Source organism: Ranitomeya variabilis, chromosome 4 (assembly GCF_051348905.1).
Source record: "Ranitomeya variabilis isolate aRanVar5 chromosome 4, aRanVar5.hap1, whole genome shotgun sequence".
NCBI classification, from domain to species: domain Eukaryota; kingdom Metazoa; phylum Chordata; class Amphibia; order Anura; family Dendrobatidae; genus Ranitomeya; species Ranitomeya variabilis.
The window spans coordinates 630,713,832-630,741,302 of NC_135235.1; the positions used below are offsets into that span (position 1 = coordinate 630,713,832).

Below are 27,471 nucleotides of genomic sequence, written 5' to 3' on the forward strand. Positions count from 1 at the left end.
ACTGGCTAGGCCACTCCATGACCTTGAAATGCTTCTTACGGAGCCACTCATTACTTGTCCAGGCTGTGTGTTTCGGGTCATTGTCATGTTGGAAGACCCAGCCACAACCCATCGTCAATGCTCTTACTGAAGGATGGAGGTTGTTGGCCAAAATCTCGCTGTACATAAACCCATCTATCTTCCTTTCAGTACGGTGCAGTCATCCTGTCCCCTTTGCAGAAAAGCACCCATGAAGTATGGTGTTTCCCTACCATTCTTCAGGGTTGGGATGGTGTTCTTGAGGTTGTACTCATCCTTCTTCCTCCAAACATGAGTGGAGTTGATACCAAAAACTTCTATTTAGATCTCATCTGACCACATGACATTCTCCCATGCCTTCTCTGGATCATTCCGATGGTCATTGGTGAACCGCACATGTGCTGGCATGAGCAGGCTTAGTGTGTTACTAACAGTTATGTTTGAGAATGTGGTCACAGCTCTCTTCAGGTCATTGACCAGGTCCTCCCATGTAGTTCTGGGCTGATTTCTGACCTTTATCAGAATCATCCTTACCCCATGAGTTGAGATCTTGTATGGAGCCCCAGACAAAGGAAGATTGACAGTCATCTTGTGTTTCTTACATTTTCAAATAATTGTGCCAAAAGTTGTTGCACTGTCACCAAAATGCATACCTATTGTCCTGTAGAACATCCCAACCTTGTGCAGGTCTACAATTTTTGTCCCTGGTGTCCTTAGACAGCTCTTTGGTGTTGGCCATGGTGGAGAGATTAGAATGTGATTGATTGCGTGGACAGGTGTTATTTACAGGTAACGAGTTCAAACAGGTGTAATTAAAGGGAACCTCTCACCCCCAAAATCGAAGGTGAGCTAAGCCCACCAGCATCAGGGGCTTAGCTACAGCATTCTGGAATGCTGTAGATAAGGCCCCGATGTATCCTAAAGGATGAGAAAAAGAGGTTATAATATACTCACCCAGGAGTGGTTCGGTCCGGTCCGATGGGCGTCGCGGTCCGGAGCCTCCCATCTTCTTACGATGACGTCCTCTTCTTGTCTTCACGCTGCGGCTCCGGCGCAGGCGTACTTTGTCTGCCCTGTTGAGGGCAGAGCAAAGTACTGCAGTGCGCAGCCGCCGGGAAAGGTGAGAGAGACCCGGCGCCAGCACACTGCAGTACTTTTCTCTGCCATCAACAGGGCAGACAGAGTACGCTTGAACCGGAGCCGCAGCGTGAAGACAAGAAGAGGACGTCAACGTAAGAAGATGGGAGGCCCCAGACCGGACTGCGACGCCCACCGCAGCGGGACCGCCCTTGGGAGAGTATAATCTAACCTATTTTTCTTATCTTTCAGGATACATCGGGGGCTTATCTGGAAATTTGAGAAACAGATACATGCACATGACAGGGATCACTCACAACAGTCAAGATTTCAAAGGCTTTATTACAAAACCAAAAACACACATAAAAACCATTTAAAAATCCTTAGAGAATGGTTTACATAAGTACAGATCCATAAATAAATGGTTAAATACCCATAAAGTGGTTACCTCTAGGCTGGAAATAACATGTGCAAAAAATTCACAGCAGTACAATACACTTAAGAAGCAGGGAACTCCACTATAATCCGAATCACAGTACAATTTCAACAATTAAGACTAGAAAAATATAGCCTAATGAATAAGTAATGTCCCTCCTAAATCTATGTGGTTGAACAATATATACTAATCAAAGGTCCCAATCCGGACCGTGTATTGTCCAATAGTACAATGGGGTGCCAAAAGATCACCTAACCGTAATCCCACAGAAGTGAGATCAAAATAAGGCAGAAAGTCAATACTTAGCCCCGGCCCTGATACAGTCAGAGGGTCGCCCAAGCGTACAGTCCAGCCTCCGGGAAACCCGGACTCGCGCGTTCCGACACTCGTGGTGTCTTTCTCAAGGTGGATATGCTCTGGTCCCCCAAACAGCGCTTTAAATATCAATCCAATCATAGTTAAAATATACCAGCTGTGTCTTGGCGATACGTGAAGCGGCATTTTGTTTGTCTGATCGGGGGCTTATCTACAGCATTACAGAATGTTAGAAAAACTAACAGGTCTGTGAGAGCCAGAATTCTTGCTGGGTGGTAGGTGATCATTATACTTATTTCATGCAATAAAATGCAATCTAATTATTTAAAAATCATACAATGTGATTTTCTGTTTTTTTTTTTTGCATTTTTAGATTCTATCTCTCACAGTTGAGGTGTACCTATGATAAAAATTGCAGACATCTTCATTCTTTGGAGGTGGGAAAACTTTCAAAATTGTCAGTGTATCAAATACCTATTTTCCCCACTCCTGCCAAGTATATGATAGTGTTTGTTAGTTTTAAATAAATTTGCAAACCGGTTTGCATTTTTAGTTCAAATAAAGGACTTTATTCTGGGTGTTTTTTTACTGACAATAAGACTATGAAAATAAGACTATGGGGTTAGTAATGGATAGGCGTCTTGTAGATGCCTATCCATTACTAACTGCTAGGCTTGATGTCACCAGAAAATACAATGATGATATGAACCTCACAAATATGAGCCTCAGTTGCCACCACCACGGGGCAAGTGGGAAGAGCCGGGCAATGTGCCACAATTGGCACATCTAATAGATGTGCCTTTTCTGGGGTGGCTGCAGGCTGCTATTTTTAGGCTGGGGGGGCAATATCCTTGACTACTTACCAGCCTGAGAATACCAGCTTTAGATTGTCCGGATGCCAAAAATGGGAGGACCAAACATTGTTTTTTAAATTATTTAATTAAATAATTTAAAAAACGGCGTGAGGACCCATCTATTCTTGATAACCAGCCCTGATAAAGCGGACAGCTGAAAGTCTTGGATAGTAATCCGGTTTAACTCACGAAAATCTAACAAGCAACACAGATCCCCATCTTTCTTAATAAAGAAGAACCCGCCGCTATGAGCAAAGAGGAGGGTCTAATATGTCCCTTAGCAAAACTTTCAGAGATATAATCCTTCATGTAATACAAAGAAAAGCATTTGCAGGCTCACAGTACATAAGAAAATTCTGTCATGTGAGGGTAACCACTATAAGAGTTAATTCAGACCAATATCGCCACTTTATTATTATATGCAGCAAATATGATAATGAGTAAATCAAGACCCCCATAGCTATGACCCCATACACTGCAGTGCGTAGCGTTCTAAAGGAAATTAGCAAAACAAACTAAATAATTAGTTGGTTTAACAGTATCAAGTGTGGTGATCCATTTGATGTCCCTTTGATGCAGCATCCTAACAAAGTTACCACCCCTAGCCCCAACATGAACCATATCTATACCCCAAAATTGGAGTAGCTGCCAATTGCAATCGCGATAGTCTAAAATGCTTGGGAAGGTTTTTTTATTTCAACAATATATCCAGTGCCACAATTCTAGCAGCATTTTTTGTCTCTGATATGTTCCAAAATTCTAACTCTGAACTCTAGTGATGTCAGGCCTGCATATATTAATTTTAATGAGCATATAGTCCAATATACACTCACCGGCCACTTTATTAGGTACACCATGCTAGTAACGGGTTGGACCCCCTTTTGCCTTCAGAACTGCCTCAATTCTTCGTGGCATAGATTCAACAAGGTGCTGGAAGCATTCCTCAGAGATTTTGGTCCATATTGACATGATGGCATCACACAGTTGCCGCAGATTTGTCGGCTGCACATCCCAAAGATGCTCCATACAAGGCAGGATGGATCCATGCTTTCATGTTGTTTACGCCAAATTCTGACCCTACCATCCGAATGTCGCAGCAGAAATCGAGACTCATCAGACCAAGCAACGTTTTTCCAATCTTCTACTGTCCAATTTCGATGAGCTTGTACAAATTGTAGCCTCAGTTTCCTGTTCTTAGCTGAAAGGAGTGGTACCCGGTGTGGTCTTCTGCTGCTGTAGCCCATCTGCCTCAAAGTTCGACGCACTGTGCGTTCAGAGATGCTCTTAGGCCTACCTTGGTTGTAACGGGTGGCGATTTGAGTCACTGTTGCCTTTCTATCAGCTCGAACCAGTCTGCCCATTCTCCTCTGACCTCTGGCATCAACAAGGCATTTCCACCCACAGAACTGCCGCTCACTGGATTTTTTTTCTTTTTCGGACCATTCTCTGTAAACCCTAGAGATGGTTGTGCGTGAAAATCCCAGTAGATCAGCAGTTTCTGAAATACTCAGACCAGCCCTTCTGGCACCAACAACCATGCCACGTTCAAAGGCACTCAAATCACCTTTCTTCCCCATACTGATGCTCGGTTTGAACTGCAGGAGATTGTCTTGACCATGTCTACATGCCTAAATGCACTGAGTTGCCGCCATGTGATTGGCTGATTAGAAATTAAGTGTTAACAAGAAGATGGACAGGTGTACCTAATAAAGTGGCCGGTGAGTGTATAATGCCAGTGGAACGACAGTTAATGAATTGTATGATTTTGAACGTAAGTCCATTAGATGAGCCAGAGAAGTCAAAGGCTCTATCTACTTGGGGGCATGCACCATGCGATCCGCAGAGGTAGCAACCCCATTTTTGGCTTTGTTGGCCTATAAATAGAAATTGTGAAGGGAAAGTAGGGATGTAATGACTCCGAACTAACATGTCATTAAGTGTTGGAGCTCTTTTTGGTGTTGGCCAATACCTTCTAAAAATGTCCCTCATTTCCCTCGATTGACAATGATATGGGGTAATTAGTCTCACCTGTTGATCCTTTTTGGTGGATGCATTTTAAGAAGGTGGTCGTATCCTTGTTGAATGACATTGTTGTTATAATGTCTTGCCTTGAATCTCTTTTTAGTTCATTGGCTTGGCTGTAGAACAATTCAATTCATCGATAGAACAAATGCGTCAAGCTCTAAGAAAAAGTCCCATTGGAATTGATTTAATTACCTGTGGAGGATGAGAGAATCTAGCACTGAGAAGAGAGTTTACAGCAGTGCTTTCCTATATTTATCAATAGAAATAGATCCATCATCCATTTTTTTTATTTTAAAATCTAGGAAGTCAATTTCCTTTGACCTCAATGCATAAGTTAGATGGATGCTCAATCGATTTTCATTGAGTTTATCAAGAAAAGCATTCAGATCATGTCCCCCCCTTGTCAGATGATGAAAGGATCATCTAAAGTGGACCCACATGTGTACCGCACCTCGATCACCACCTGGGAAGTCAATACTGTGTTCCCAAAAACCCAGAAAGAGGCCCAGATATGAAGGCATGCAGGATGCACCCATAGCGGTACCTCTTGTTTGCAGGTATATTCTGCCCTTAAATAAAAAATAATTATTTGTGAGTATGAAATGAATAGGGTTAACAGGAGGTCCACCAGGTGATGATTCGGTTGTGTGGAGATAGAACTCCGCCGTCTTGATCCTGTCCTCATGATCAATACAAGTATATAAAGACTCAACATCATCTGTAGCCATTTTGATATCATGATCGAATGTGATTTCCTGTAGTCTGATCAAAAGTTCCATCGAGTCTCTAATATACGAGGGGAGATTTTGCACAAGAGGTTTTAAATAATAGTCAAGGAACCTGCATTCTGGCTCACATAAGCTGGTATTACCCAAAACTATCGGGTGTCCCGGTGGTTCTATGATGTCCTTATGCACCTTCGGTAGAAGGTGTAAAGTCAGGGTTACAGTACTATCATCCACCAATCCCTCAAACATATTTAGTGATAATATTGTTGTCAACAGCCATTTTAAGCATGGTAAAGAGTTCATTACTGAGAGCTACAGTTGGATTTTTTTCCCGCTTTTTATAGCAAGATCTGTAACCAAGTTGCTTCCTTCTCATATTTGTCCATAAGGCCATAACACATTTCCTCCCTTGTCTGCTCTCTTCATGACTAGATCCTTCATAGATCTCAGTTCTCTCAGAGCCTTGCATTGTTTAAAATTTAAATTGTCATGTGTTCTCTGAGGGGGAAGTAATCTGAGAGGACACAATCATGAGTCTCTTTCAGGGTAAGCTCTCGGCTGAATGGTATAGCTCCGAGTTCCTTTGATAGTCCACTGAGGTGTCCTGGGATGACTCTGTGCTAAGATGTCAGTTCAGGGGAGGATTGTTGGATCACCTGAAGGACGCTCTGGATCTCCATCCACCACCCAGCTCATTGGAGGAGGCTATGATCCGTATGGATCGGAGGCTGTGAGAGAGGTGTTACACAGCGAGAGCTTCCGTTGCTCCCTGCTAATCCTATTGTTTTGCCACCATCTGAACCTATGGAGGTGGGGGCCACCAACCTCAAGGAGAAGCAGAGGAGACGGCAACGTGAAGGAAAGCTGTGTTTTTACTGTGGAGATGCCGGACATTGGAAAAAGGACTGTTCCTCCTGCCCACCGACTAACAAGCGGCTGAATTTTGAGGATGTTTTTTTCCAAAAAGGAGGTCGAGGTCTTACCACCACACCACCCTTTTGACTGTACTATTAATCTGGTTCTAGGTGCTAAATTGTCCAAGGCCCATGTGTTCAACCTGTCTGGCCCGGAGCGAACCGCTATGAAGGAGTATATTTCTGAAAGCTTACGTAAAGGCCACATCCATCTCTCTGTCTCTCCTGTGGTGGCTGGATTCTTTTTTGTAAAAAAAAAAAAAAAATATGGTGGTTTGCGGCCGTGCCTCGGTTTTCGGGAATTAAATAAAATCACAGTGAGCAATACCTATCCGTCCCGCTCATCCCTGATTTTTACACTCAATTGTCGGGTGCCAAATGGTTTTCTAAATTGAACCTCAGGGGAGCATATAATCTAATCGATATTCGGGAAGAGGATGAGTCGAAAACGGCATTTCTCACTTCTGAAGGGTTATATGAGAATTTGGTTATGCCCTTTGATCTCATTAATGCGACAGCTGTTTTTCAGAATTTTATCAACCATGTATTTTCTGATTTTATTGGGCACTTTATGGTGGTGTATTTAGATGATATCCTTGTGTTTTCATCTAACAAACGAGTTCACATGGATCATGTATGTACGGTTCTCCGGAAGTTACGGGAGATCTCACTCTTTGCAAAACCTGAAAAATGCACATTTTTTTTGTCCAAGAATTGTCCTTTCTGGGGTTCATTCTGTCTGACAGGGGGTTTCGTATGGACCGTAGGAAGGCACGGACCATGGTGGATTGGGTGCAACCCAGAGATTTAAAGGGTCTTCAATGTTTTCTGGGGTTTGCAAACTATTATAGGAAATTCATTAAAGGGTTTTCCAGTTGTTCAAGCCACTCTCGAATCTTATTCGTAAGGGGGCTTATCTCAAAAACTGGTCAGCTCCGGCTGTGGAGGCGTTTGCTTTATTAAAGAAATGCTTTTTGTCTGCCTCTGTTTTAGTTCAGCCTGATCCATCTGAACCGTTCATCGTTGAGGTGGATGCGTCGGAGGTGGGGTGGGGGCAGTGTTGTCCTAAGGACCCGTCACTTTGCCCAACTTGAGGCCCTGTGCTTTCTTCTCGAAAAAATTCTCTCCAGCTGAGAGGAATTATGATGTTGGGAATCGGGAGCTTTTAGCTATCAAGTTGGCCTTTGAAGAATGGAGGAACTTTTTGGAGGAGGCTGTTCATCGGATCAAGGTGATTACGGACCACAAGAACCTGTCTTATATTGAGTCGGCCAAGTGTTTGACTCCCAGACAGGCTAGGTGGTCACTTTTTTTCCCACGATTTTTCTATCACTTTTCAGCCTGGTTCCAAGAATGTCAAGGCGGATGCCTTATCACGCAGCTTGGATCCGATATCACCTCCGAACCTCCTTCCTCCATTCTTCAGCACGGGGTGATGGTGGCAGTGGTGTCCTCAGAATTGGAGCAGGAGAATCATGAGGCTCAGTCTCTTGCTTCTCCATCATTGCCTGACAACAAGCTCTTTGTTCTGGTCCAGTACCGGTTTAGGGTGCTCCAGGAGTTCAACGATTCTGCTCTTAGTGGGCATCCTGTAATCTCAGCCACTCGTAGAGCTATTGCTAGGCTAATTTGGTGGTCTTCTATGGCTTCCGATGTCGCGGTGTTTGTGTCTTCCCATGATACTTGTGCCCATTCTAAAAGCTCTCATAACTGGCCGGCCGGGGAATTAGTGCCATTGCCAATTCCGGATAGACCTTCGACTCATTTATACATGGACTTTATCACTGATCTCCCTCCTTCCAATGGCAAAACTGTGGTCTGGGTGGTGGTGGATAGATTCAGTAAACAGGTGCATTTTGTACCTTTGGGGGGACTGCCTAATGCTGAAGCACTTTCTAGGTTGTTTGTTGAGCATGCGGTGTGATTGCATGGTGTGCCTTTGAATGTGGTTTCAGATGGGGGTACAATTTGTGTCCAAATTCTGGAGAGCTTTTTGTAAAAGGTTAGGTATTACTTTGGCCTTCTCCTTGGCCAATCATCCCAAAACTAATAGTCAGACAGAGAGGACCAATCATTCTCTTGAACAAATTTTGCAGTGTCTTGCCACGTCCCAGCAGGACGATTGGTGTTCTTTGATACCAGTGGCTGAGTTTGCCTTTAATAATCGTATTAATCAATCCACGGGCACCTCTCCGTTCTTTTGTAATTATGGCTTTCATCCCCATTTTGGTGAATTTTACAGGATAGACTCGGTGTGTCCAGGGGCTGATTTGGCCATTCAGCAGCTGAGGGAGGTGTGGGGCGAGGATTAGAGAAACATTGGGAAGCTCATGGCACACAAACAGTTTGCGGATAAACGATGATCTACAGGACCCATTTTCTTGGTGGGAGATAAAGTATCGTTGTCTACCAAGAACATTCGGCTGAAAGTTCCTTTTGTTAACCCCTTCGTGACATGCGCCGTACTAGTATTGCACTGCCGGCACTGCATTTGTGCCAGCCGCAGTACTAGTATGGCGCACCGATCAACGCGTTCTCACGCTGAGCGCTGCGGTGATCGGGTGCAGGTGTCAGCTGTATATGACAGCTGACACCCCGCAGCAATGCCCACGATCGGCGCTAGCGCCGATCGCGGGCATTTAACCCCTCTGATGCCACTGTCAGTAGTGACAGCAGCATAGAGGGGGATCGCTCAGGGACGGGGGCTCCCTGCGCTCTCCCACCGGAGCAACGCTATGCGATCGCATTGCTCCGGTGATCCGGAAGGAGTCCCCGGATCCAAGATGGCCGCGGGACTCCTTCCGAGTCATGGAGTGACGTGGCTAGCCGGCGCCTGCTGAGAGCAGAAAGCCTCCTGCACTGCGTGTCAGATCACTGATCTGACACAGTGCTATGCACAGTGTCAGATCAGCGATCTGATCTAATATAGTGTTGTTCCACCCTGGGACAATGGTAGAAAGTAAAAAAAAAAAAATTCCCCAAATAAAGGAAAAAAAAATTATTTCCATTTTCCCATTAGGGTTAGGGTTAGGGCTAGGGTTAGGGCTAGGCTTAGGGCTAGGGTTAGGGTTAGAGCTAGGGTTAGGGTTTCAGTTAGAATAGGGTTTCCACTGTTTAGGCACATCAGGGGCTCTCCAAACGCGACATGGTGTCCGATCTCTATTCCAGCCAATTCTGCGTTGAAAAACGAAAACAGTGCTCCTTCCCTTCCGAGTTGTCCCGTGCGCCCAAACAGTGGTTCCCCCCCACATATGGGGTATCAGCATTCTCAGGACAAATTGGACAACTTTTGGGGTCCAATTTGTCCTGTTACCCTTGGGAAAATAAAAATTTGGGGGCTAAAATATCATTTTTGTGGAAAAAAATATATTTTTTATTTTCACGGCTCTGCGTTATAAACTGTAGTGAAACACTTGTTGGTTCAAAGTTTTCACAACACATCTAGATAAGTTCCTTGGGGGGTCTAGTTTCCAATATGGGGTCACTTGTGGGGGGTTTCTACTGTTTAGGTACATCAGGGGCTCTGCAAATGCAACATGACACCTGCAGACCAATCTATCTAAGTCTGCATTTCAAACGGCGCTCCTTCCTTTCCGAGCTCTGCCATGCACCCAAACAGTGGTTCCCCCCCATATATGGGGTATCAGCATACTCAGGACAAATTGGACAACAACTTTTGTGGTCCAATTTCTCCTGTTACCCTTGGGGAAAAAAAACTGCGGGCTAAAACTTCATTTTGTGGAAAGAAAAAATGTTTTTTTTTTAATTTTCACGGATCTACATTCTAAACTTTAGTGAAACAATTGGGGGTTAAAAGTGCTCACCACACATCTAGATAAGTTCCTTAGGGGGTCTTCTTTCCAAAATGGGGTCACTTGTGGGGGGTTTCCACTGTTTAGGCACGTCAGGGGCTCTCCAAACGCGACATGGGTTCCGATCTCAATTCCAGCCAATTTTGCATTGAAAAGTCAAACGGCGCTCCTTCCCTTCTGAGCTCTGCCATGCACTCAAACAGTGGTTTATCCCCATATATGAAGTATCAGTGTACCCAGGACAAATTGCACAACAACTTTTGGGGTCCAATTTATCCTGTTACCCTTGGGAAAATAAAAAATTTGGGGTGAAAAGATATATGATTTTTTATTTACGGCTCTACATTATAAACTTCTGTGAAGCACTTGGAGGTTCAAAGTGCTCACCACACATCTAGATTAGTTCCTTAGAGGGTCTACTTTCAAAAATGTCACTTGTGGGGGGTTTCCACTGTTTAGGCACATCAGGGGCTCTCCAAACACAACATGGTGTCCGCTCTCAATTCCAGGAAATTTTGCATTGAAAAGTCAAATGGCGCGCCTTCCCTTCCGAGCTCTGCCATGTGCCCAAACAATGGTTTACCCCAACATATGGGGTATTGGCATACTCAGGACAAATTGTACAATGACGTTTGTGGTCCAATTTCTCCTGTTACCCTTGGTAAAAATAAAACAAATTGGATCTGAAGTAAAAATTGTGAAAAAAAAGTTAAATGTTCAATTTTTTTAAACATTCCAAAAATTCCTGTGAAGCACCTGAAGGGTTAATAAATTTTTTGAATGTGGTTTTGAGTACCTTGAGGGGTGCAGTTTTTAGAATGGTGTCACTTTTGGGAATTTTCTGTCATATAGACCCCTTAAAGTCACTTCAAGTGTGAGGTGGTCCCTAAAAAAAATGGTTTTGCAAATTTTGTTGCAAAAATGAGAAATCGCTGGTCAACTTTTAACCCTTAAAACTCCCTAACAAAAAAAATTATGTTTCCAAAATTGTGCTGATGTAAAGCAGACATGTGGGAAATGTTGTTTATTAACTATATTATGTGATATAACTCTCTAATTTAAGGGCAAAAAAAATTAAAGTTTGAAAATTGCTAAATTTTCACAATATTCGTCAAATTTCCATTTTTTTCACAAATACATGCAAGTCATATCGAAGAAGTTTTATCACTGTCATAATGTACAATATGTCACAATAAAACAGTCTCAGAATCACCAGGATCCGTTGAAGCATTTCAGAGTTATGACCTTAAAGTGACAGTGGTCAGAATTGTAAAAACTGGCCCTGTCACTTAGGTGAAAATAAGCTTCGGGGTGAAGGGGTTAAGCTGGGTCCCAGATTTATAGGTCCGTGTGAGGTAATTGAAGTTGTCAATCTAGTTTCCTTTTTCTTATGTCTACCTTTGTCTCTTCGGATCCCCAATGTGTTCCATAAATCTCTCCTGAAGCCATTTGTACCTTCCTCTGATGGGTCTCCATCCCCTCCACCTTCGGTTTCTCTCAATGGGCAGATGGAGTATGAGGTGGAACAGATTGTGGAATCACGCATGGTACACAGTTCGCTGCAGTATTTGGTCCTTTGGAGGGGTTACGGTCCTGAGGAGCGATCCTGGGTCCCAGCGCGATCGGTTCATGTCGATCGATTGGTTTGGGCGATTGGTTTGCGCTCTTTTATGATGACTGTCGGTTGCGCTCTTTTATGATGACTGTCGGTTGCGCTCTTTTATAACTGTCATTTGTGCTCTTTTATGATGACTGTCATTTGCACTTTTTTATGATGACTGTCAGTTGCGCTCTTTTATGGTGACTGTCGGTTGTGCTCTTTTATGTTGTCGGTGGCGCTCTTTTATGATGACAGTCAGTTGTGCTCTTTTATGATGACTGTTGGTTGTGCTCTTATGATTGTAGGTTGCACTCTTATGATGACTGTCGGTTGCGCTCTTTTATGATGACTGTCGGTGGCACTCTGTTATGATGACTGACGGTGGCGCTCTTTTATGAATGTCAGTTGTGCTGTTATGATGACTGTCGTTTGTGCTCTTTTTTATGATGACTGTCGGTTGTGCTCTTCTATGATGACGGTCGGTTGCTCTCTTTCTCCCCATGAAGCTACGCCCACTCCTCACAATGTTGCAGCTTCGGATAGGACAATGACAAACTTGAGACGTTACATTCTGGTGACACTGAACAATCAGCGCTGAGCGTGATTATTTATATTTTAAAAAGTGACAATAAAAATGCAAGTTTTATAAATCAGGACAACATTTTTTTTTACCCAAATACATAAAATATAGAACCATGTAAAGAATCTTCCTGTCTGACCTGTGATGTCTGCTCCATTAAAACCTTGAGAAATTCCATAACACATCCATAAAAAAAAAAACATTAGAGGGGACTAGAATGGAATCTGTATGAGGAGCTCAAGGAATCAACTCTGAACGAGTCACTTCAGTACTGAACTGTCTACAGTGGAGTGGCTAAAATGAGGATCACAAAAAATTCCCTCCGATCTAGACATAACCAAACTAAATCGCTACTCAACACTAGATATATGACTGTTCTGTGCGCACAGGACCTGTGGTGATGTCACAGTCATGTGATCAGTCACATGGAGGGGAGGAGCCCCGTCTCCATTTTGCAGGAAGTGTAGGATGCAGCTCCCTGTGAGAGTGTGAGAGAAGACGTCTGCACTGTTGACAGGTAAGGCTAGTTTCACACTAGCGTTAACTGCATTACGTCGCAAATCCGTTTTTTTGCCGAAAAAACGGATGCGTCAAAAAAGTGAAAAACGGTGACAAACGTATGCCACGCATCCAGCATTTCGACGGATCCGTCGCAAATCCGCTAAACGTTTCCGTCGAAAATACTGGATGCGTTATATACGTTGCATACGTTTTACCATCCGTTGCATCCGTTTTTCCGACGGATCCGTTTTTAAAAGGGGAGGCTCCCAAAATTTGATTGGCTACTGGAAAATTTGAAAAACTATATAGTACTGTATTTACAGCCCATCTTTGTGGGTTTTAGTTTTGTGGCAGCGATGGAAGGTGTTCTTGGGAGGATTGCTAGTTTGGTTACCGACGTTATCTTTGAGACGAATCGCCTGGATATCATAGTGCGGGAGAAGGAGGCGGCAGCGGAAAGGCGTAGGATGCTTCTGCAGCAACGGAGACGGAGGCGACTCTGGATACATCCGATTAATCAACTACGGATGACCCGGGGTGTCCAGTCCACTCTGTACCTGGAGTTGCGGCACAATCCACACAAATTCCACAACTACGTGCGGATGAGGATTGAACATTTCGATTTTTTGCTTGCAAAACTGGAGGATGTCATCCGAAGACAGGATACAAGGATGAGGCTTGCCATCACACCGGCGGAGCGGCTGATGGTGACCCTGCGGTAAGCCTCTTTTTTTTATTTCATTGCTGATATTGAATGTTATATTACATGCTGCAGAAAATACTGCGCTGGCATATTGCGCACTATTTTCTGCAGCATGTAGTTTTGGTTTTCTTGGCGGACATTCAACTGCTTTATTTAAATGTCATTGCTGATATTGAATGTTAACAGACTGCAGAAAATACTGTGCTGAAATATTGCGTTGCATTTTCTGCAGTTTTTTTTTTTGTTTTTTTTGTTTTTGGGTTTGATGACATGCAACTGTTTTTTTTTCTGTCATTGGTCATTTTGAATGTTATATTACATGCTGCAGACAATACTGCGCTGGCATAATGCGCACTATTTTCTGCAGCATGTAATTTTGGTTTTCTTTGCGGACAGTCCACTGCTTTATTTAAATGTCATTGCTGATATTGAATGTTAGATAACAGACTGCAGAAAATACTGCGCTGAAATATTGCGTTGCATTTTCTGCATTTTTTTTTTTTTGTTTTTTTGTTTTTTTTGGGTTTGATGACATGCAACTGTTTTTTTTCTGTCATTGGTCATTTTGAATGTTATATTACATGCTGCAGACAATACTGCGCTGACATACTGCGCACTATTTTCTGCAGCATGTAATTTGGGTTTTCTTGGCGGACATTCCACTGTTTTTTTACACCGGTTTCATGCTGGTTTTATTGGGTGTCCCGTCCTTAAAAAAAAATTAACAGTGCCATATTAAAACTTGTTGGTCTGTGCAATTTTTTCTAACATGGTTTTTTTTTTTTTTTTTTTTTTTAAAGTTTCCTAGCTACGGGTGAATCTATGACTTCGCTCCATTATCAGTTCAGGCTGGGCATTTCAACTATCTCTGGAATAGTGAAGGACACATGTCGGGCTGTTTGGACCACTTTGCAACCAGAGTATATCCCCCAACCATCCATGGAAATCTGGTTGCGAAGTGCTGAAGAGTTTCAGCAAATTTGCAATTTCCCTAATTGTGTGGGTGCAGTTGACGGGAAACATATAAGGATTGCGAAACCGGCAGGAACAGGATCGGAGTATTATAATTATAAGAAGTATTTCTCCATCGTCCTTATGGCTATTGCAGATGCCAACTGCAGGTTCCTTGCCGTGGACATAGGAGCGTATGGACGGTCCAACGATTCACAAGTTCTTAAAAACTCTCCGATGGGTCGTTGCCTTTATGGAGAGAGCTACGATTTACCGCCAGCCAGACCACTGCCAGGAACCAATGACCCAGCCCTGGAATATGTTTTTGTAGGTGATGAAGCCTTTCAACTGTCGCCGCACCTACTGAAACCGTACAGTAGCCGGAACTTAAACCATACCAAGCGGGTCTTTAATTACCGGCTTACTAGAGCACGAAGAGTCGTGGAGTGTTCCTTTGGCATATTGACGGCGAAGTGGCGGGTTCTGCTGACGGCTATCAAGTTGAAAACAACAACTATAGACGAGGTCGTTAAAGCCTGTGTGGTGCTCCACAACTTTGTCCTTTCAAAGGAGCCCGTTTCCTTGGATGATGAAGAGTTGGAGACCACCTTGTGGGACTACCGCAGCAGCTCGGTTCGCTCTACAAGTTCAGTTACAAGGATGAGGGACCAGTTTGCCGATTATTTTGTCTCACCTGTCGGGCGGATCCCGTGGCAAGACATGATTGTGTAACCAGTTTCCCATGTGTTTTGTTTATGTAAAAAATGTGTTTCTGCCCAAAAAAAAAAAAAAAAAAAAAGGGCCAAAAAGCATGGTTTTCTTGCTAGTAAAATCGTTTTGTTATACCTTTAAAATGTTCGGTGTTTGTTTTTATTAAAACCTTTTTTATTATATTACCTTAATAAATCCAGACACACACACAGAGTAGAATTTTATATTCAGAATTTTATTTTAACTCTTTTTTTTTTTTTTTTTTGCCAACAAAAAATATTTTTTTTTAATATCAAATTTGTTTTTGAAAGATTTTGCAAAAAAAAACTAAACATCGTATTTACAAATCTTGAAACTGTTGGGTGGAGATATGAGAGGAGGAGGGGCAGGAAGGTTGGACCACGTCGATAGGTGGGGAAACCCTACTTGTTTGGGGTGCAGTGGAAGGGGGGGGTAAACCAAGAGGCTGACCAGAGGGGGGTGGTGTTGGGGTAGGGGGAAGAGAAAAGTTGAGTAAGGAAAACATTGGGGAAGTAATTTGGTCTTGGGGCCGGGATTGTTGTGGGGACTGGGTTGGGTATTGTGACTGGGTAGGGTAGTGGGACTGGGTTTGGTAATGGTGCTGGTGTGGGTATTGGGGCTGGGTTTGGTAATGCTGGGTATGGTGTGGAATTGGAGTGGAGGTGTGGCGAGGTGTGTGGGTAGACTCGTTAACGGCCTGCAGTAGAGCATTATGGCAGGTATTCATTACCCGCATCTGTTGCTCAAAAGATAGTTTCTCCATGGTCCTGAGCATGGAGTTAAAAAAAATATTGGCCGGATCGGGACTTACAGCTGAATGCAGCCTATCCAAGCGACTGCTGGTTTCACGGCTTGTTTCACTGATGCGTGACTGCACCATGTTGAAACCAGCAGTCACTTGCTCTCCCAAAATTTTGAAAGAGCCTTGGAAGGATGCATTCAGGTGCAAGAACTCAGGAGCATAGCTCTTTTCCTGACCCCTCTGTCGCTGCCGCCACGAACCTAATGGTGGTGTCGAGGTGGCAGGATCAGAGGGGTGGGGTAAAGGAAACGCTATCTGTTCAGCATCAGATGCGAGCAATGAAGGCTGCAATAATGCTCCACTGCTTGGGACGGATGAAGTGGAGGGGACAGAGGGGTCAGAGGAGGGGTCAGAGGAGGGGACAGAGGTGTGGGGCCTACCGACGTGGCCCTCAGTGGCGGACTCAGGAGGGATCGCTCCAGAGGGCGCAGAGGAAGATGCAGGCGCCCGGTGGCTGGAGAAGGTGCTGTGAAAGAAAAAACAAATGAAATTAATACATTGGAATGAAAAAGCCCTGACTGAAAGCAAACTAAGTAGACAGGTTAACATGGTTATTAGTGGGCTGTAGAATACTTACACTCTGCTTAGCATTGTTCGCCTCAGGAAGGAGAGGGCCTGGCCATATTTATATTTGCTCCTCTTCCTTCCTGCAGAGCCACTCGGGGCCTTCATCTCATCATTGAATTCCCTCTTAAAGCGATCCCTCAGTGACCGCCACCGCTTCCTAATCTTTCCAACTGTGAAGACAAGAATCAAAAGAAAAAAACAAAAATTGGTAAATGCAATACATTACAGTCAGCTCAAAACATCACTGGAAAGTGAATACTTACCTAGTTTGCTCTGCTGCTGAGGATGAAGGCTCTCCCGCCTTGGAAACAGGTTGCGACACACTTCGTCCCAGAGCCGACGGGTGACACCGGTATCAGCATGCCTGCGGTCAGCCATGTTCCACAGCGGCTCCCGCTCGCGAACCTCCTCGATGAGATTCTCGATATCAATGTCGTCATCATCATCATCCTCTTCTGCGGGAGCACGCTGTGAAGCCTGTGCCAAAAAAAAAAAAAAAAAAAGGAAAACAAACAAATTAGTACACTGAAACACTAAAGTACCAATAGAATACCCCTCCCCAAAAAAAAAAAACTCACTGATAGCCAACCGCGGCGACGAGTCCGCCGACTCTGGGATTGTCTGGGAGAACCTTCAGCGGCAGCAGCAGGAGCAGCAGCAGCAGCAGCCTGAAATAAAGGAAACAAATTCTCAGTAATGTAGGCATATATTTTCTGTGTTTAGTTATGTATGAAAATCTGTTTTGTGTATGGTGCAGTGTGATGTGCGAAAAAACTGTTTCCCCACTACTTACACTTGGTTCCTCCTCCACTAGCATCTCTCCACCCGTCTCGCCCCCTTCTGACAGCTCCTCATCTGATTCAGCTTCCTGTTGAAACATAATTTATGCATGTAGTTATCCATAAAAATGTAATTTAAAGAAATTTAAAAAAAAAAAAAAAAAAAAAAGTTTTGTGTTAACTTACCGATACACGCTGTTGCTGTGGAGGAGGGCTGTCAGAAGAGGACATTGTTGCTCAAGCTTGCTGCGGCCCTGGTGTATCTGTAAGTTAAAAAGACACTTGCAATCTGCTCTACACATTGAAGTAGCAGATTTGGGGTCTTCAAAACTTACTTGAAAAGATTGGTGGCTGTGGTCCTGGTTGGTTGGGACTAGAGGCGGCTTGCTGCGACTGTGGTCCTGGTTGGGACTAGAGGCGGCTTGCTGCGGCTGTGGTCCTGGTGTATCTGTAAGTTAAAGACACTTGCAATCTGCTCTACACATTGAAGTAGCAGATTTGGGGTCTTCAAAACTTACTTGAAAAGATTGGTGGCTGTGGTCCTGGTTGGTTGGGACTAGAGGCGGCTTGCTGCGGCTGTGGTCCTGGTGTATCTGTAAGTTAAAAAGACACTTGCAATCTGCTCTACACATTGAAGTAGCAGATTTGGGGTCTTCAAAACTTACTTGAAAAGATTGGTGGCTGTGGTCCTGGTTGGTTGGGACTAGAGGCGGCTTGCTGCGACTGTGGTCCTGGTTGGGACTAGAGGCGGCTTGCTGCGGCTGTGGTCCTGGTGTCTCTGTAAGTTAAAAAGACACTTGCAATCTGCTCTACACATTGAAGTAGCAGATTTGGGGTCTTCAAAACTTACTTGAAAAGATTGGTGGCTGTGGTCCTGGTTGGTTGGGACTAGAGGCGGCTTGCTGCGACTGTGGTCCTGGTTGGGACTAGAGGCGGCTTGCTGCGGCTGTGGTCCTGGTGTATCTGTAAGTTAAAAAGACACTTGCAATCTGCTCTACACATTGAAGTAGCAGATTTGGGGTCTTCAAAACTTACTTGAAAAGATTGGTGGCTGTGGTCCTGGTTGGTTGGGACTAGAGGCGGCTTGCTGCGACTGTGGTCCTGGTTGGGACTAGAGGCGGCTTGCTGCGGCTGTGGTCCTGGTGTATCTGTAAGTTAAAAAGACACTTGCAATCTGCTCTACACATTGAAGTAGCAGATTTGGGGTCTTCAAAACTTACTTGAAAAGATTGGTGGCTGTGGTCCTGGTTGGTTGGGACTAGAGGCGGCTTGCTGCGACTGTGGTCCTGGTTGGGACTAGAGGCGGCTTGCTGCGGCTGTGGTCCTGGTGTATCTGTAAGTTAAAAAGACACTTGCAATCTGCTCTACACATTGAAGTAGCAGATTTGGGGTCTTCAAAACTTACTTGAAAAGATTGGTGGCTGTGGTCCTGGTTGGTTGGGACTAGAGGCGGCTTGCTGCGACTGTGGTCCTGGTTGGGACTAGAGGCGGCTTGCTGCGGCTGTGGTCCTGGTGTATCTGTAAGTTAAAAAGACACTTGCAATCTGCTCTACACATTGAAGTAGCAGATTTGGGGTCTTCAAAACTTACTTGAAAAGATTGGTGGCTGTGGTCCTGGTTGGTTGGGACTAGAGGCGGCTTGCTGCGGCTGTGGTCCTGGTGTATCTGTAAGTTAAAAAGACACTTGCAATCTGCTCTACACATTGAAGTAGCAGATTTGGGGTCTTCAAAACTTACTTCTAGCACTTTAGCTGTGTCCTGGTGGGCAGCGGCTGTGTCCTGGTGGGCAGCGGTCCTGGTTTATCTGTTAATATGTATAATGGATCTATAGTTAGACCACCCCCTGAACTAGGTAATGCTCAATGATAAACACCCTACTAAAATGATGTCAGAAATGTTCATACAGGTGAACACCAAAACCCCCCCAAAAAGTGGCACGTTATACCATTCATTTCCATGTCCCATAAAATAAATTTTTTTAATTTTAACACCAAGAAAAAATATATTTGACACATGAAAAAAATAACCTCCCCCCCCCCCCCCCAAAAAAAAAAAAAAAAAAAAAATTACAGGTTAACCTTTATTAAAAAAATTAGCCCTCAACCAACCCTGTATTGCATGTGTAACCATTGGTACATACACCAGTTTTAAATTTACCTTTATGAAATAATACTACGGACATTTTTTTAATAAACATTTTATTATAATTTTTTTTTCACTCTTTTTTTTTTTTTTAAATCACAATTAGGAGCTGACATGCTCTTTATTTTAAATACAAGTACTTCAACTGCAAATGGTTATAACTGTAATTTAAAAAAAATCAACACTTTTATTAAATAGAAAAACCCCACACTCACATTCAAACCACAAGCTGCAGACCGCTAGACTTTTTTAAAAAACACATCAGATTTAAAAAAAAAAAAAAAAAAAAAACACATGCTGCACAGACCACTATACAGTCAATACATCAGAAAAAGGCAAATAACCAATTACAGCATGGACAAATGCACATGCAATCAACAAGACGCACACCAAAAACATGCCTGGTATGTGTCCACATTCAGGATCGCATCAGAATTTGGTCAGGATTTTCCATCAGTATTTGTAAGCCAAAACCAGGAGTGTAAAAATTAGGTAAAGTATAACACGAAAAAAGACATACTTTTGCTTTTATCACCCACTCCTAGTTTTGGCGTACAAATACTGATGGAAAATCCTGACCACACCCTGATGCAATCCTGCACATGGACACATACCCTCCCACATGAACAGGCATAAAATTGGCAAAGGCATAATATGGTGCAGGCACATGATACAAAAGCACACAGCCGTACAAAAATACCCACATGCACGCACATAGCTTTAGGCAAATACACATATGTACAACAAAGGCAGAAAGGTGAACCCAATCAGAAGACGCATACACACACACACATACAAAAGGCTGACAATCCTTTGGCTGAAGCTGCAGGTCTTCACAGTGGCTGGCATCATGGTGGATCTGGACTCTAGCATGGCACTGGCTGGTGCAGGATGATGGCAGGCCTCAGGTTCTCTTCAGGTTTTAAGCTCTTTCAGTAGTCAGTACCTCATATACACACACAAATGCACAGGCACACAGATGCACACAAAAATTGCAATACTCACACTGGCTCTATGGTGGCTGGAGTCTTGTGGCTGGAGTCCCGTGGCTGGCTCCTTCCTGTGGCTGGCTCCTGTGTCAGGCTGTGGTCTTGTGGCTGAGGTCTTATGGCTGGAGTCCTGTGGCTGGCTCCTTCCTGTGGCTGGCTCCTTCCAGTGGCTGGCTCCTGTGTCAGGCTGGGGTCTTGTGGCTGGGGTCTTGCTGGCAGTCTTCTCCTCTCTGGGTCTTGCAGGCATATGTGGGGTTGAAGGCCCAGGCCAGGTTTATATAGATTTGGGGGTGTCTGGCCAATTGGCAACAAAATACTTCTTCTGAGCATGCTCAGTGTAAAAAAAACGTATTGCAGCGCTGTATTGCGTCGTACGACGTGTCCCGACGCATCCGTCGCTCATAGGCTTCCATTGCAGCCAACGACGTATGCCGCAGGATGCGTCGCGACACGTTTTTTAGGCGGAGACAAAAAACGTTACAATCTACGTTTTTTTGAGACGACGTGTCGCCAAATTTCGACGCATCCGTCGTAAAACGTACACGACGTATGCCAATCCGTCGCCATACGTCGCCAATACAAGTCTATGGGAAAAAAACGCATCCAGCAAAAAGTTTTGCTGGATGCGTTTTTTCTGAAAAAAGACGTTTTGAAACGTAATGCAGTTAACGCTAGTGTGAAAGTAGCCTAAGGCTACTTTCACACTTGCGTCGTGTGACGTCCGTCGGAATGCGTCGTTTAGGGGAAAAAACGGATCCTGCAAATGTGCCCGCAGGATGCATTTTTTGCCCATAGACTTGTATTGCCGTTGTGCACTGGATGCGTCGTGTTTTGGCGGACCGTCGGCACGAAAAAACGTTCAAGGGAACTTTTTTTCATACATCGCGTCCGCCATTTCCTTCCGCGCATGTGCGGCCGGAACTCCGCCCCCTCCTCCCCGGACTTTAGAATGGGCAGCGGATGCATTGAAAAACTGCATCCGCTGCCCACGTCGTGCCAAATTTTCACAACGTGCGTCAGTTCGTCGCGCCAACGCTTAGCGACGGACCCGTACCGACGCAAGTGTGAAAGAAGCCTAATGAGGGAGCTCCCGGGTCCCGAGTGGTTCAGGGTTCAGTGCAGCGCCTATCCACCCCGTTTAACTGCGTTATGGTCAGGAAGGGAGTGGTGCTTTGATTGTGTACCCTTTATGAGGTGAATAGGAGAAATTGTGGGTGGGATTACAAGAATACCCATGTGACAGCATCTGCCTCTTAATTGGAACATATCCGGGTGAAGTGTTACTGGATGCGCTGCTGATAATAGAATTCCACGAATATTTTCCTTAGAGACTTTATTTTAACAGGTTAACAAAGTCAACACATTTCGAGGTCATTTAAAGCCCTATTGTGCGCTCTTCCTCTCCCCAGATTGCCTTACTACTATCTTCTTTATTGACTGAGCTGCCACATCACTGCCATTATAGGCACCTTCCCCACTGTAGTGCCACATCACTGCCTTTACAGGCACCTTCCCCACTGTAGTGCCACATCACTGCCTTTACAGGCACCTTCCCCAATGTAGTGCCACATCACTGCATTTACAGGCACCTTGCCCACTGTAGTGCCACATCACTGCCTTTACAGGCACCTTCTCCACTGTAGTGCCACATCACTGCCTTTACAGGCACCTTCTCCACTGTAGTGCCACATCACTGCCTTTACAGGCACCTTCCCCACTGTAGTGCCACATCACTGCCTTTACAGGCACCTTCCCCACTGTAGTGCCACATCACTGCCTTTACAGGCACCTTCCCCACTGTAGTGCCACATCACTGCCTTTACAGGCACCTTCCCCAATGTAGTGCCACATCACTGCATTTACAGGCACCTTGCCCACTATAGTGCGACATCACTGCCTTTACAGGCACCTTCTCCACTGTAGTGCCACATCACTGCCTTTACAGGCACCTTCTCCACTGTAGTGCCACATCACTGCCTTTACAGGCACCTTCCCCACTGTAGTGCCACATCACTGCCTTTACAGGCACCTTCCCCACTGTAGTGCCACATCACTGCCTTTACAGGCACCTTCCCCACTGTAGTGCCACATCACTGCCTTTACAGGCACCTTCCCCAATGTAGTGCCACATCACTGCATTTACAGGCACCTTGCCCACTGTAGTGCCACATCACTGCCTTTACAGGCACCTTCTCCACTGTAGTGCCACATCACTGCCTTTACAGGCACCTTCTCCACTGTAGTGCCACATCACTGCCTTTACAGGCACCTTCCCCACTGTAGTGCCACATCACTGCCTTTACAGGCACCTTCCCCACTGTAGTGCCACATCACTGCCTAACAGGCACCTTCCCCACTGTAGTGCCACATCACTGCCTTTACATAATCCACTTGTTGTGTTTATGCTCTTTACTTCATCTCTGAGAGACGCTCCCCCGTCTAACTCTTCATCATATTCTTGAATATGATATATTCATATTGCACCAACTGTTCTTTCCTGTGTCACAGTCTGAGCATATAGTCGGGTCTCCTGACCCCAGCTGTACACATATGCAGGTTTTTAAAAGTCTGCAGCATATCAGTTATCAGTTGTGTTAGGGAACTCTTTTTATGCAAGAACACAATAACATAGCATGGGATGAAGACACGTTGGGCATGGCAGGTATTTTATGCCCTTTAAGAGCATATTTACACAAGCTGCAACAAATATTCCTAGGAACACTTGTTTCCCAATTATCAATCTTTTTAAAGAGGCCATCAATCATCCAATGAACAAATACAATCTTCATGAGCTAAAATTATTTTTAAGGTTGCTGAAAAATCAGCATTCTCAGGCCCCATGCACATTAGATACATTACAAAATCCGACCTATGAGGCACTACCTCAACACCTATAATCAATGAACAACATCCCTCATAAGGAAAGAGGAAAACTTAGAGGCAACAGCCAAAAGTTCAAATATATTATAAAATTTATTAATTTATTACATACAAGAAAATGATTAAAATTGACAAGGGAACATCACCAAAAATTCCGAAGATAGTACAAAATTGATATAAATTTAGGAACCAAGGTACACACAGAATGTAGTAACGTAAATGCTCAATGTCTAAGTAGCCTAATATAAACTTGCCTATAAACCAGAAAAAAAGGCCTGCTGAATAGCAGGATCCTATATTTAAAGTGACTGTGCAGAAAAGGTATATAAGGCAAAAAATGGCTATATATATATATATGTGCCAAATAACTCTCAATGGAAACTGCTCACTGTCAGAATCCTAGTTATATAATAGCCATGCTGATTATAGGAAATATCAACATGCGGCAACCTTATAACAAATCCATATGGTATGGCAAGTTACTTACAAGTGACCTTTAGATTTCATGCACTATCCCGGACACCCCGACAGCGCCGTTTCGCCATGTGGCTTCCTCAACAGGGGGCATGTGCACACATGCCCCCTGTTGAGGAAGCCACATGGCGAAACGGCGCTGTCGGGGTGTCCGGGATAGTGCATGAAATCTAAAGGTCACTTGTAAGTAACTTGCCATACCATATGGATTTGTTATAAGGTTGCCGCATGTTGATATTTCCTATAATCAGCATGGCTATTATATAACTAGGATTCTGACAGTGAGCAGTTTCCATTGAGAGTTATTTGGCACATATATATATATATAGCCATTTTTTGCCTTATATACCTTTTCTGCACAGTCACTTTAAATATAGGATCCTGCTATTCAGCAGGCCTTTTTTTCTGGTTTATAGGCAAGTTTATATTAGGCTACTTAGACATTGAGCATTTACGTTACTACATTCTGTGTGTACCTTGGTTCCTAAATTTATATCAATTTTGTACTATCTTCGGAATTTTTGGTGATGTTCCCTTGTCAATTTTAATCATTTTCTTGTATGTAATAAATTAATAAATTTTATAATATATTTGAACTTTTGGCTGTTGCCTCTAAGTTTTCCTCTTTCCTTATGAGGGATGTTGTTCATTGATTGCCCATGCACATTAGGCCTCTTTCACACGTCAGTGTCTGCAGTACGTGTGGTGACAGTTCACACGTACCGGAGACACTGACACACGTAGACCCATTCAAATGAATGGGTCTGTGCACATGTCTGTATTTTTTCACAGACCGTGTGTCAAAGTGACCCACACTTCGACATGTCCGTTTTTGTGCAGCTGCATGGATCACATGGACCCATTCAAGTCAATGGGTCGTGTAAACACGCACCACACACGGTCAACTGCCGGGGAAGAAGCGTTACAGTAAGCTCTGTTCCCCGGCAGTCAGCTCTCATCATTCTCCCCTGCTCTGACGGCGATCGGCGCAAGCAGAGGAGAATGATGAGGCTTATATTAAAGTCCGAACGATGACAGCAGGTGGGGGCTTTTGGGACCCTTACTCCCATCATCAGACACTTGCTGCTGCTAATAACAGTGACAGCAGGAGTGGATGATCTGGGTATTGTTCAGCCGCCGCCTGCTACCTAACTAAATAATTGAATGAATAACCTGACGTTGGTCCCCCACAATTTTCTTGAACCAACCAGACAAAACCCAGAGCTGGGGGCTGCAAACCTCAGCTGTTGGCTTCTGCAAGATAGGTTATCAAGAATAGAGGGATCCCCACTCTGTTTTTTTTAATTATTTAAATAATTAGAAAAATGGCATGGGATCCCCCCTATTTTTGACAACCAGCATTGCTAAAGCTCACAGCTGGAGGTTGGTATTCTCAGTCTGGTTAAGGGGCCATGGATATTTGCCCCCAGCCTAAAAACACAGCAGGTCGCAGCTGCCCCAAAAAGGCTCATCTATTAGATGCGCCTATTCTGGCGCTTTGCCCGGCTCTTCCCTCTTGCCCTGTAGCGGTGGCAAATGGGGTTCATATTTGTGGGGTTGCTGTCACCTTTGTATTGTTGGGTGACATCAAGCTCACAGCTTAGTAATGGAGAGGTGTCTATAAGATACCTGTTTGGTACTTAAGGGCTTCGGCCAGTTTTGGATGGCCTCGATCTTGTTTACTTGGGGTTTGATCACCCCGCTGCCAATCACGTAACCTAAGTACCGAGCTCCCATGAGCCCTATCACGCATTTCTTTGGGTTTGCTGTTAACCTCGCGAGTCTTGGAAAAGGACCACTGAAACACTCATTGGGCCCGCACATATGTATTAACCCCCAGTCTCGCAAGGATCTCACCTTTCAGCTTCCCATAGTCCAGGGCGGCCTTCTGTGCCACTCCCGTCAAGAAGTTGGACACCACTTCAGCCCACTGAGTCACCAGCAAGCTCTCTCGCTCTGCAGTGCGCTCGAAGATGGTGAGGAAGGCCTCCATGTCGTTTTCAGGCGTCATCCTCGTCAGCGCTGACCGGACCTTATACCAAGCCTCTGACCGGAATGCTGTCGCTGGTCGACCAGCCTCTCACATAGCCACGATCTGCTGCATCAACAATTCAGTTGTCTGCTGCTGCTGCTGCCATTGCTGCTGCTCCAGCTGTTGCAGCGCCTCCTGCTGTTGTTCTTGAGACACGGCCAACTGTCTTAGTATTTCCTCCATCTTGTCTGCAGGCTTAAGGTGCAGTGTTGCAGGCCTAACCAACGACATGCAGCACGCTTTTTGGTATGCCTCAGTTCACACTGCTCTGCATTCTCCAACCATATGTAGTGCAGCAGGGTCCATGCTGCGCAGTGTCGAGGAAGTGACCCAAGCAAGTTCAAAACAAAACGTGTTTAATGTCCAAAAACTCACACAGTGCACAGCATGCTGTATCCTCCGGATTGAAGCCGGGAAAACAAAAGACAGTCCGAGACCGGTTGTTGTGAGTGTCAACGCTGCCGGGTGCCGGACCCTTTGGCTCCTCTGACCCTGTTTTGCCTCACACAGGGAGTGCTCTGCAGACAACTGCTCTGTCTGCTTGCAAGACCAAAACTGACACACTCCAACTCTTCCTGCAGGGTTTTTTTTCCCTTTCACTCCACTCTGTGGCTATGGGCCACTTATAAGATCTGGGCAGAAGGAAATGGAACGGACACCACTACCTTCCAGCAGTCCATTTAAAAAATAAAAGCCCATACCGGTTTTCCTGAACAAGCTCCTTGGTTAAAAATAACTTGACCAGGTTGAAACTTACTTTTATTCTGCCTTGTGACCCACAGACACACTCCTGTGACCACAAGGCACTCCAGCGGATCTAATAAGCTGCTCAGCGCATCCTGGGGGACACATAGCGACCCTCACATATGACTCCGGTCACTGCCTCACAATCCATAGACTTGTATGGGTTAGTCTCATCCGATTTACAGAAGAAACTAGTTCATAATGACATTTATTTCACACGCAACTTCGGTCAGTGAAAAAAGTCACTCATCTGCATTGCCCAATTGAATAACATTGGTCTGAGTGTTGTCTATTTTTTTTTTACGGACATCACTCGCACCAAAAATACTATTGTGTGAACAAGCACCTAGGGCTTGTCCAGACAGCATTTTCCATCAAGTGTGATGCAACAAAACATCGGATTACACTCAGATGAATGTTCCAATGTTATTCTATGGGCCGATTTTTTTTTTTTTCCTCGGACTGAGTGGTTCAAGGAAAAAAATTGCAGCGTACACGATTTTTTCCCTTCGCCCATGACAGCTGACCTGAGAGAGAGAGGGATCCGCTCAGTCAGGTCAGGAAACCTACTGAAAATAAAAGCATGGTACCACACCCTCGCTTCAGTTCGGTTTTTTGTCCTGACGGGGACCCTCGTGCTGAAAACTTGGCGGTTTGAAGATTTTCTTATCCACTCACCCACGCCTGTCCCGGCAATGGAAGAACAGGAAGAGCGCCTGTATGCCGGCCTTCAGGTGGTAGAAGCGCTGTCTGCAGGTCTTGTGGAGCCTCGACGTATGTGTGGGCGCGGAACCGTGCAGTCATGGGCCCAGCGAC

The 27,471-nt window shown here is 44.6% G+C and overlaps 3 protein-coding genes across 3 annotated transcripts in view; 1 reads left to right on the forward strand and 2 right to left on the reverse strand.

Annotated features, from left to right (window-relative positions):
• LOC143767223 (uncharacterized) overlaps positions 1–27,471 on the reverse strand; it is a 323,645-nt gene that overhangs the window by 194,968 nt on the left and 101,206 nt on the right. The window lies entirely within an intron of this gene.
• Positions 12,754–27,471, forward strand: part of LOC143767258 (uncharacterized) — a 46,556-nt gene continuing 31,838 nt past the window's right edge. Inside the window, exon 1 of the mRNA XM_077255461.1 lies at positions 12,754–12,876. The gene's annotated coding sequence lies outside the window, so the exon portion shown is untranslated. The remainder of the gene's footprint in view (positions 12,877–27,471) is intronic.
• On the reverse strand, positions 15,509–17,368 carry LOC143767304 (uncharacterized). The gene is made up of 3 exons (XM_077255537.1): positions 16,879–17,368; positions 16,626–16,785; positions 15,509–16,514 (listed from the first exon to the last, which is right to left on the reverse strand). The coding sequence occupies exons 1-3, from the start codon at positions 16,991–16,993 to the stop codon at positions 15,566–15,568; spliced, it is 1,224 nt and encodes a 407-aa protein (XP_077111652.1). The 5' UTR covers positions 16,994–17,368; the 3' UTR covers positions 15,509–15,565.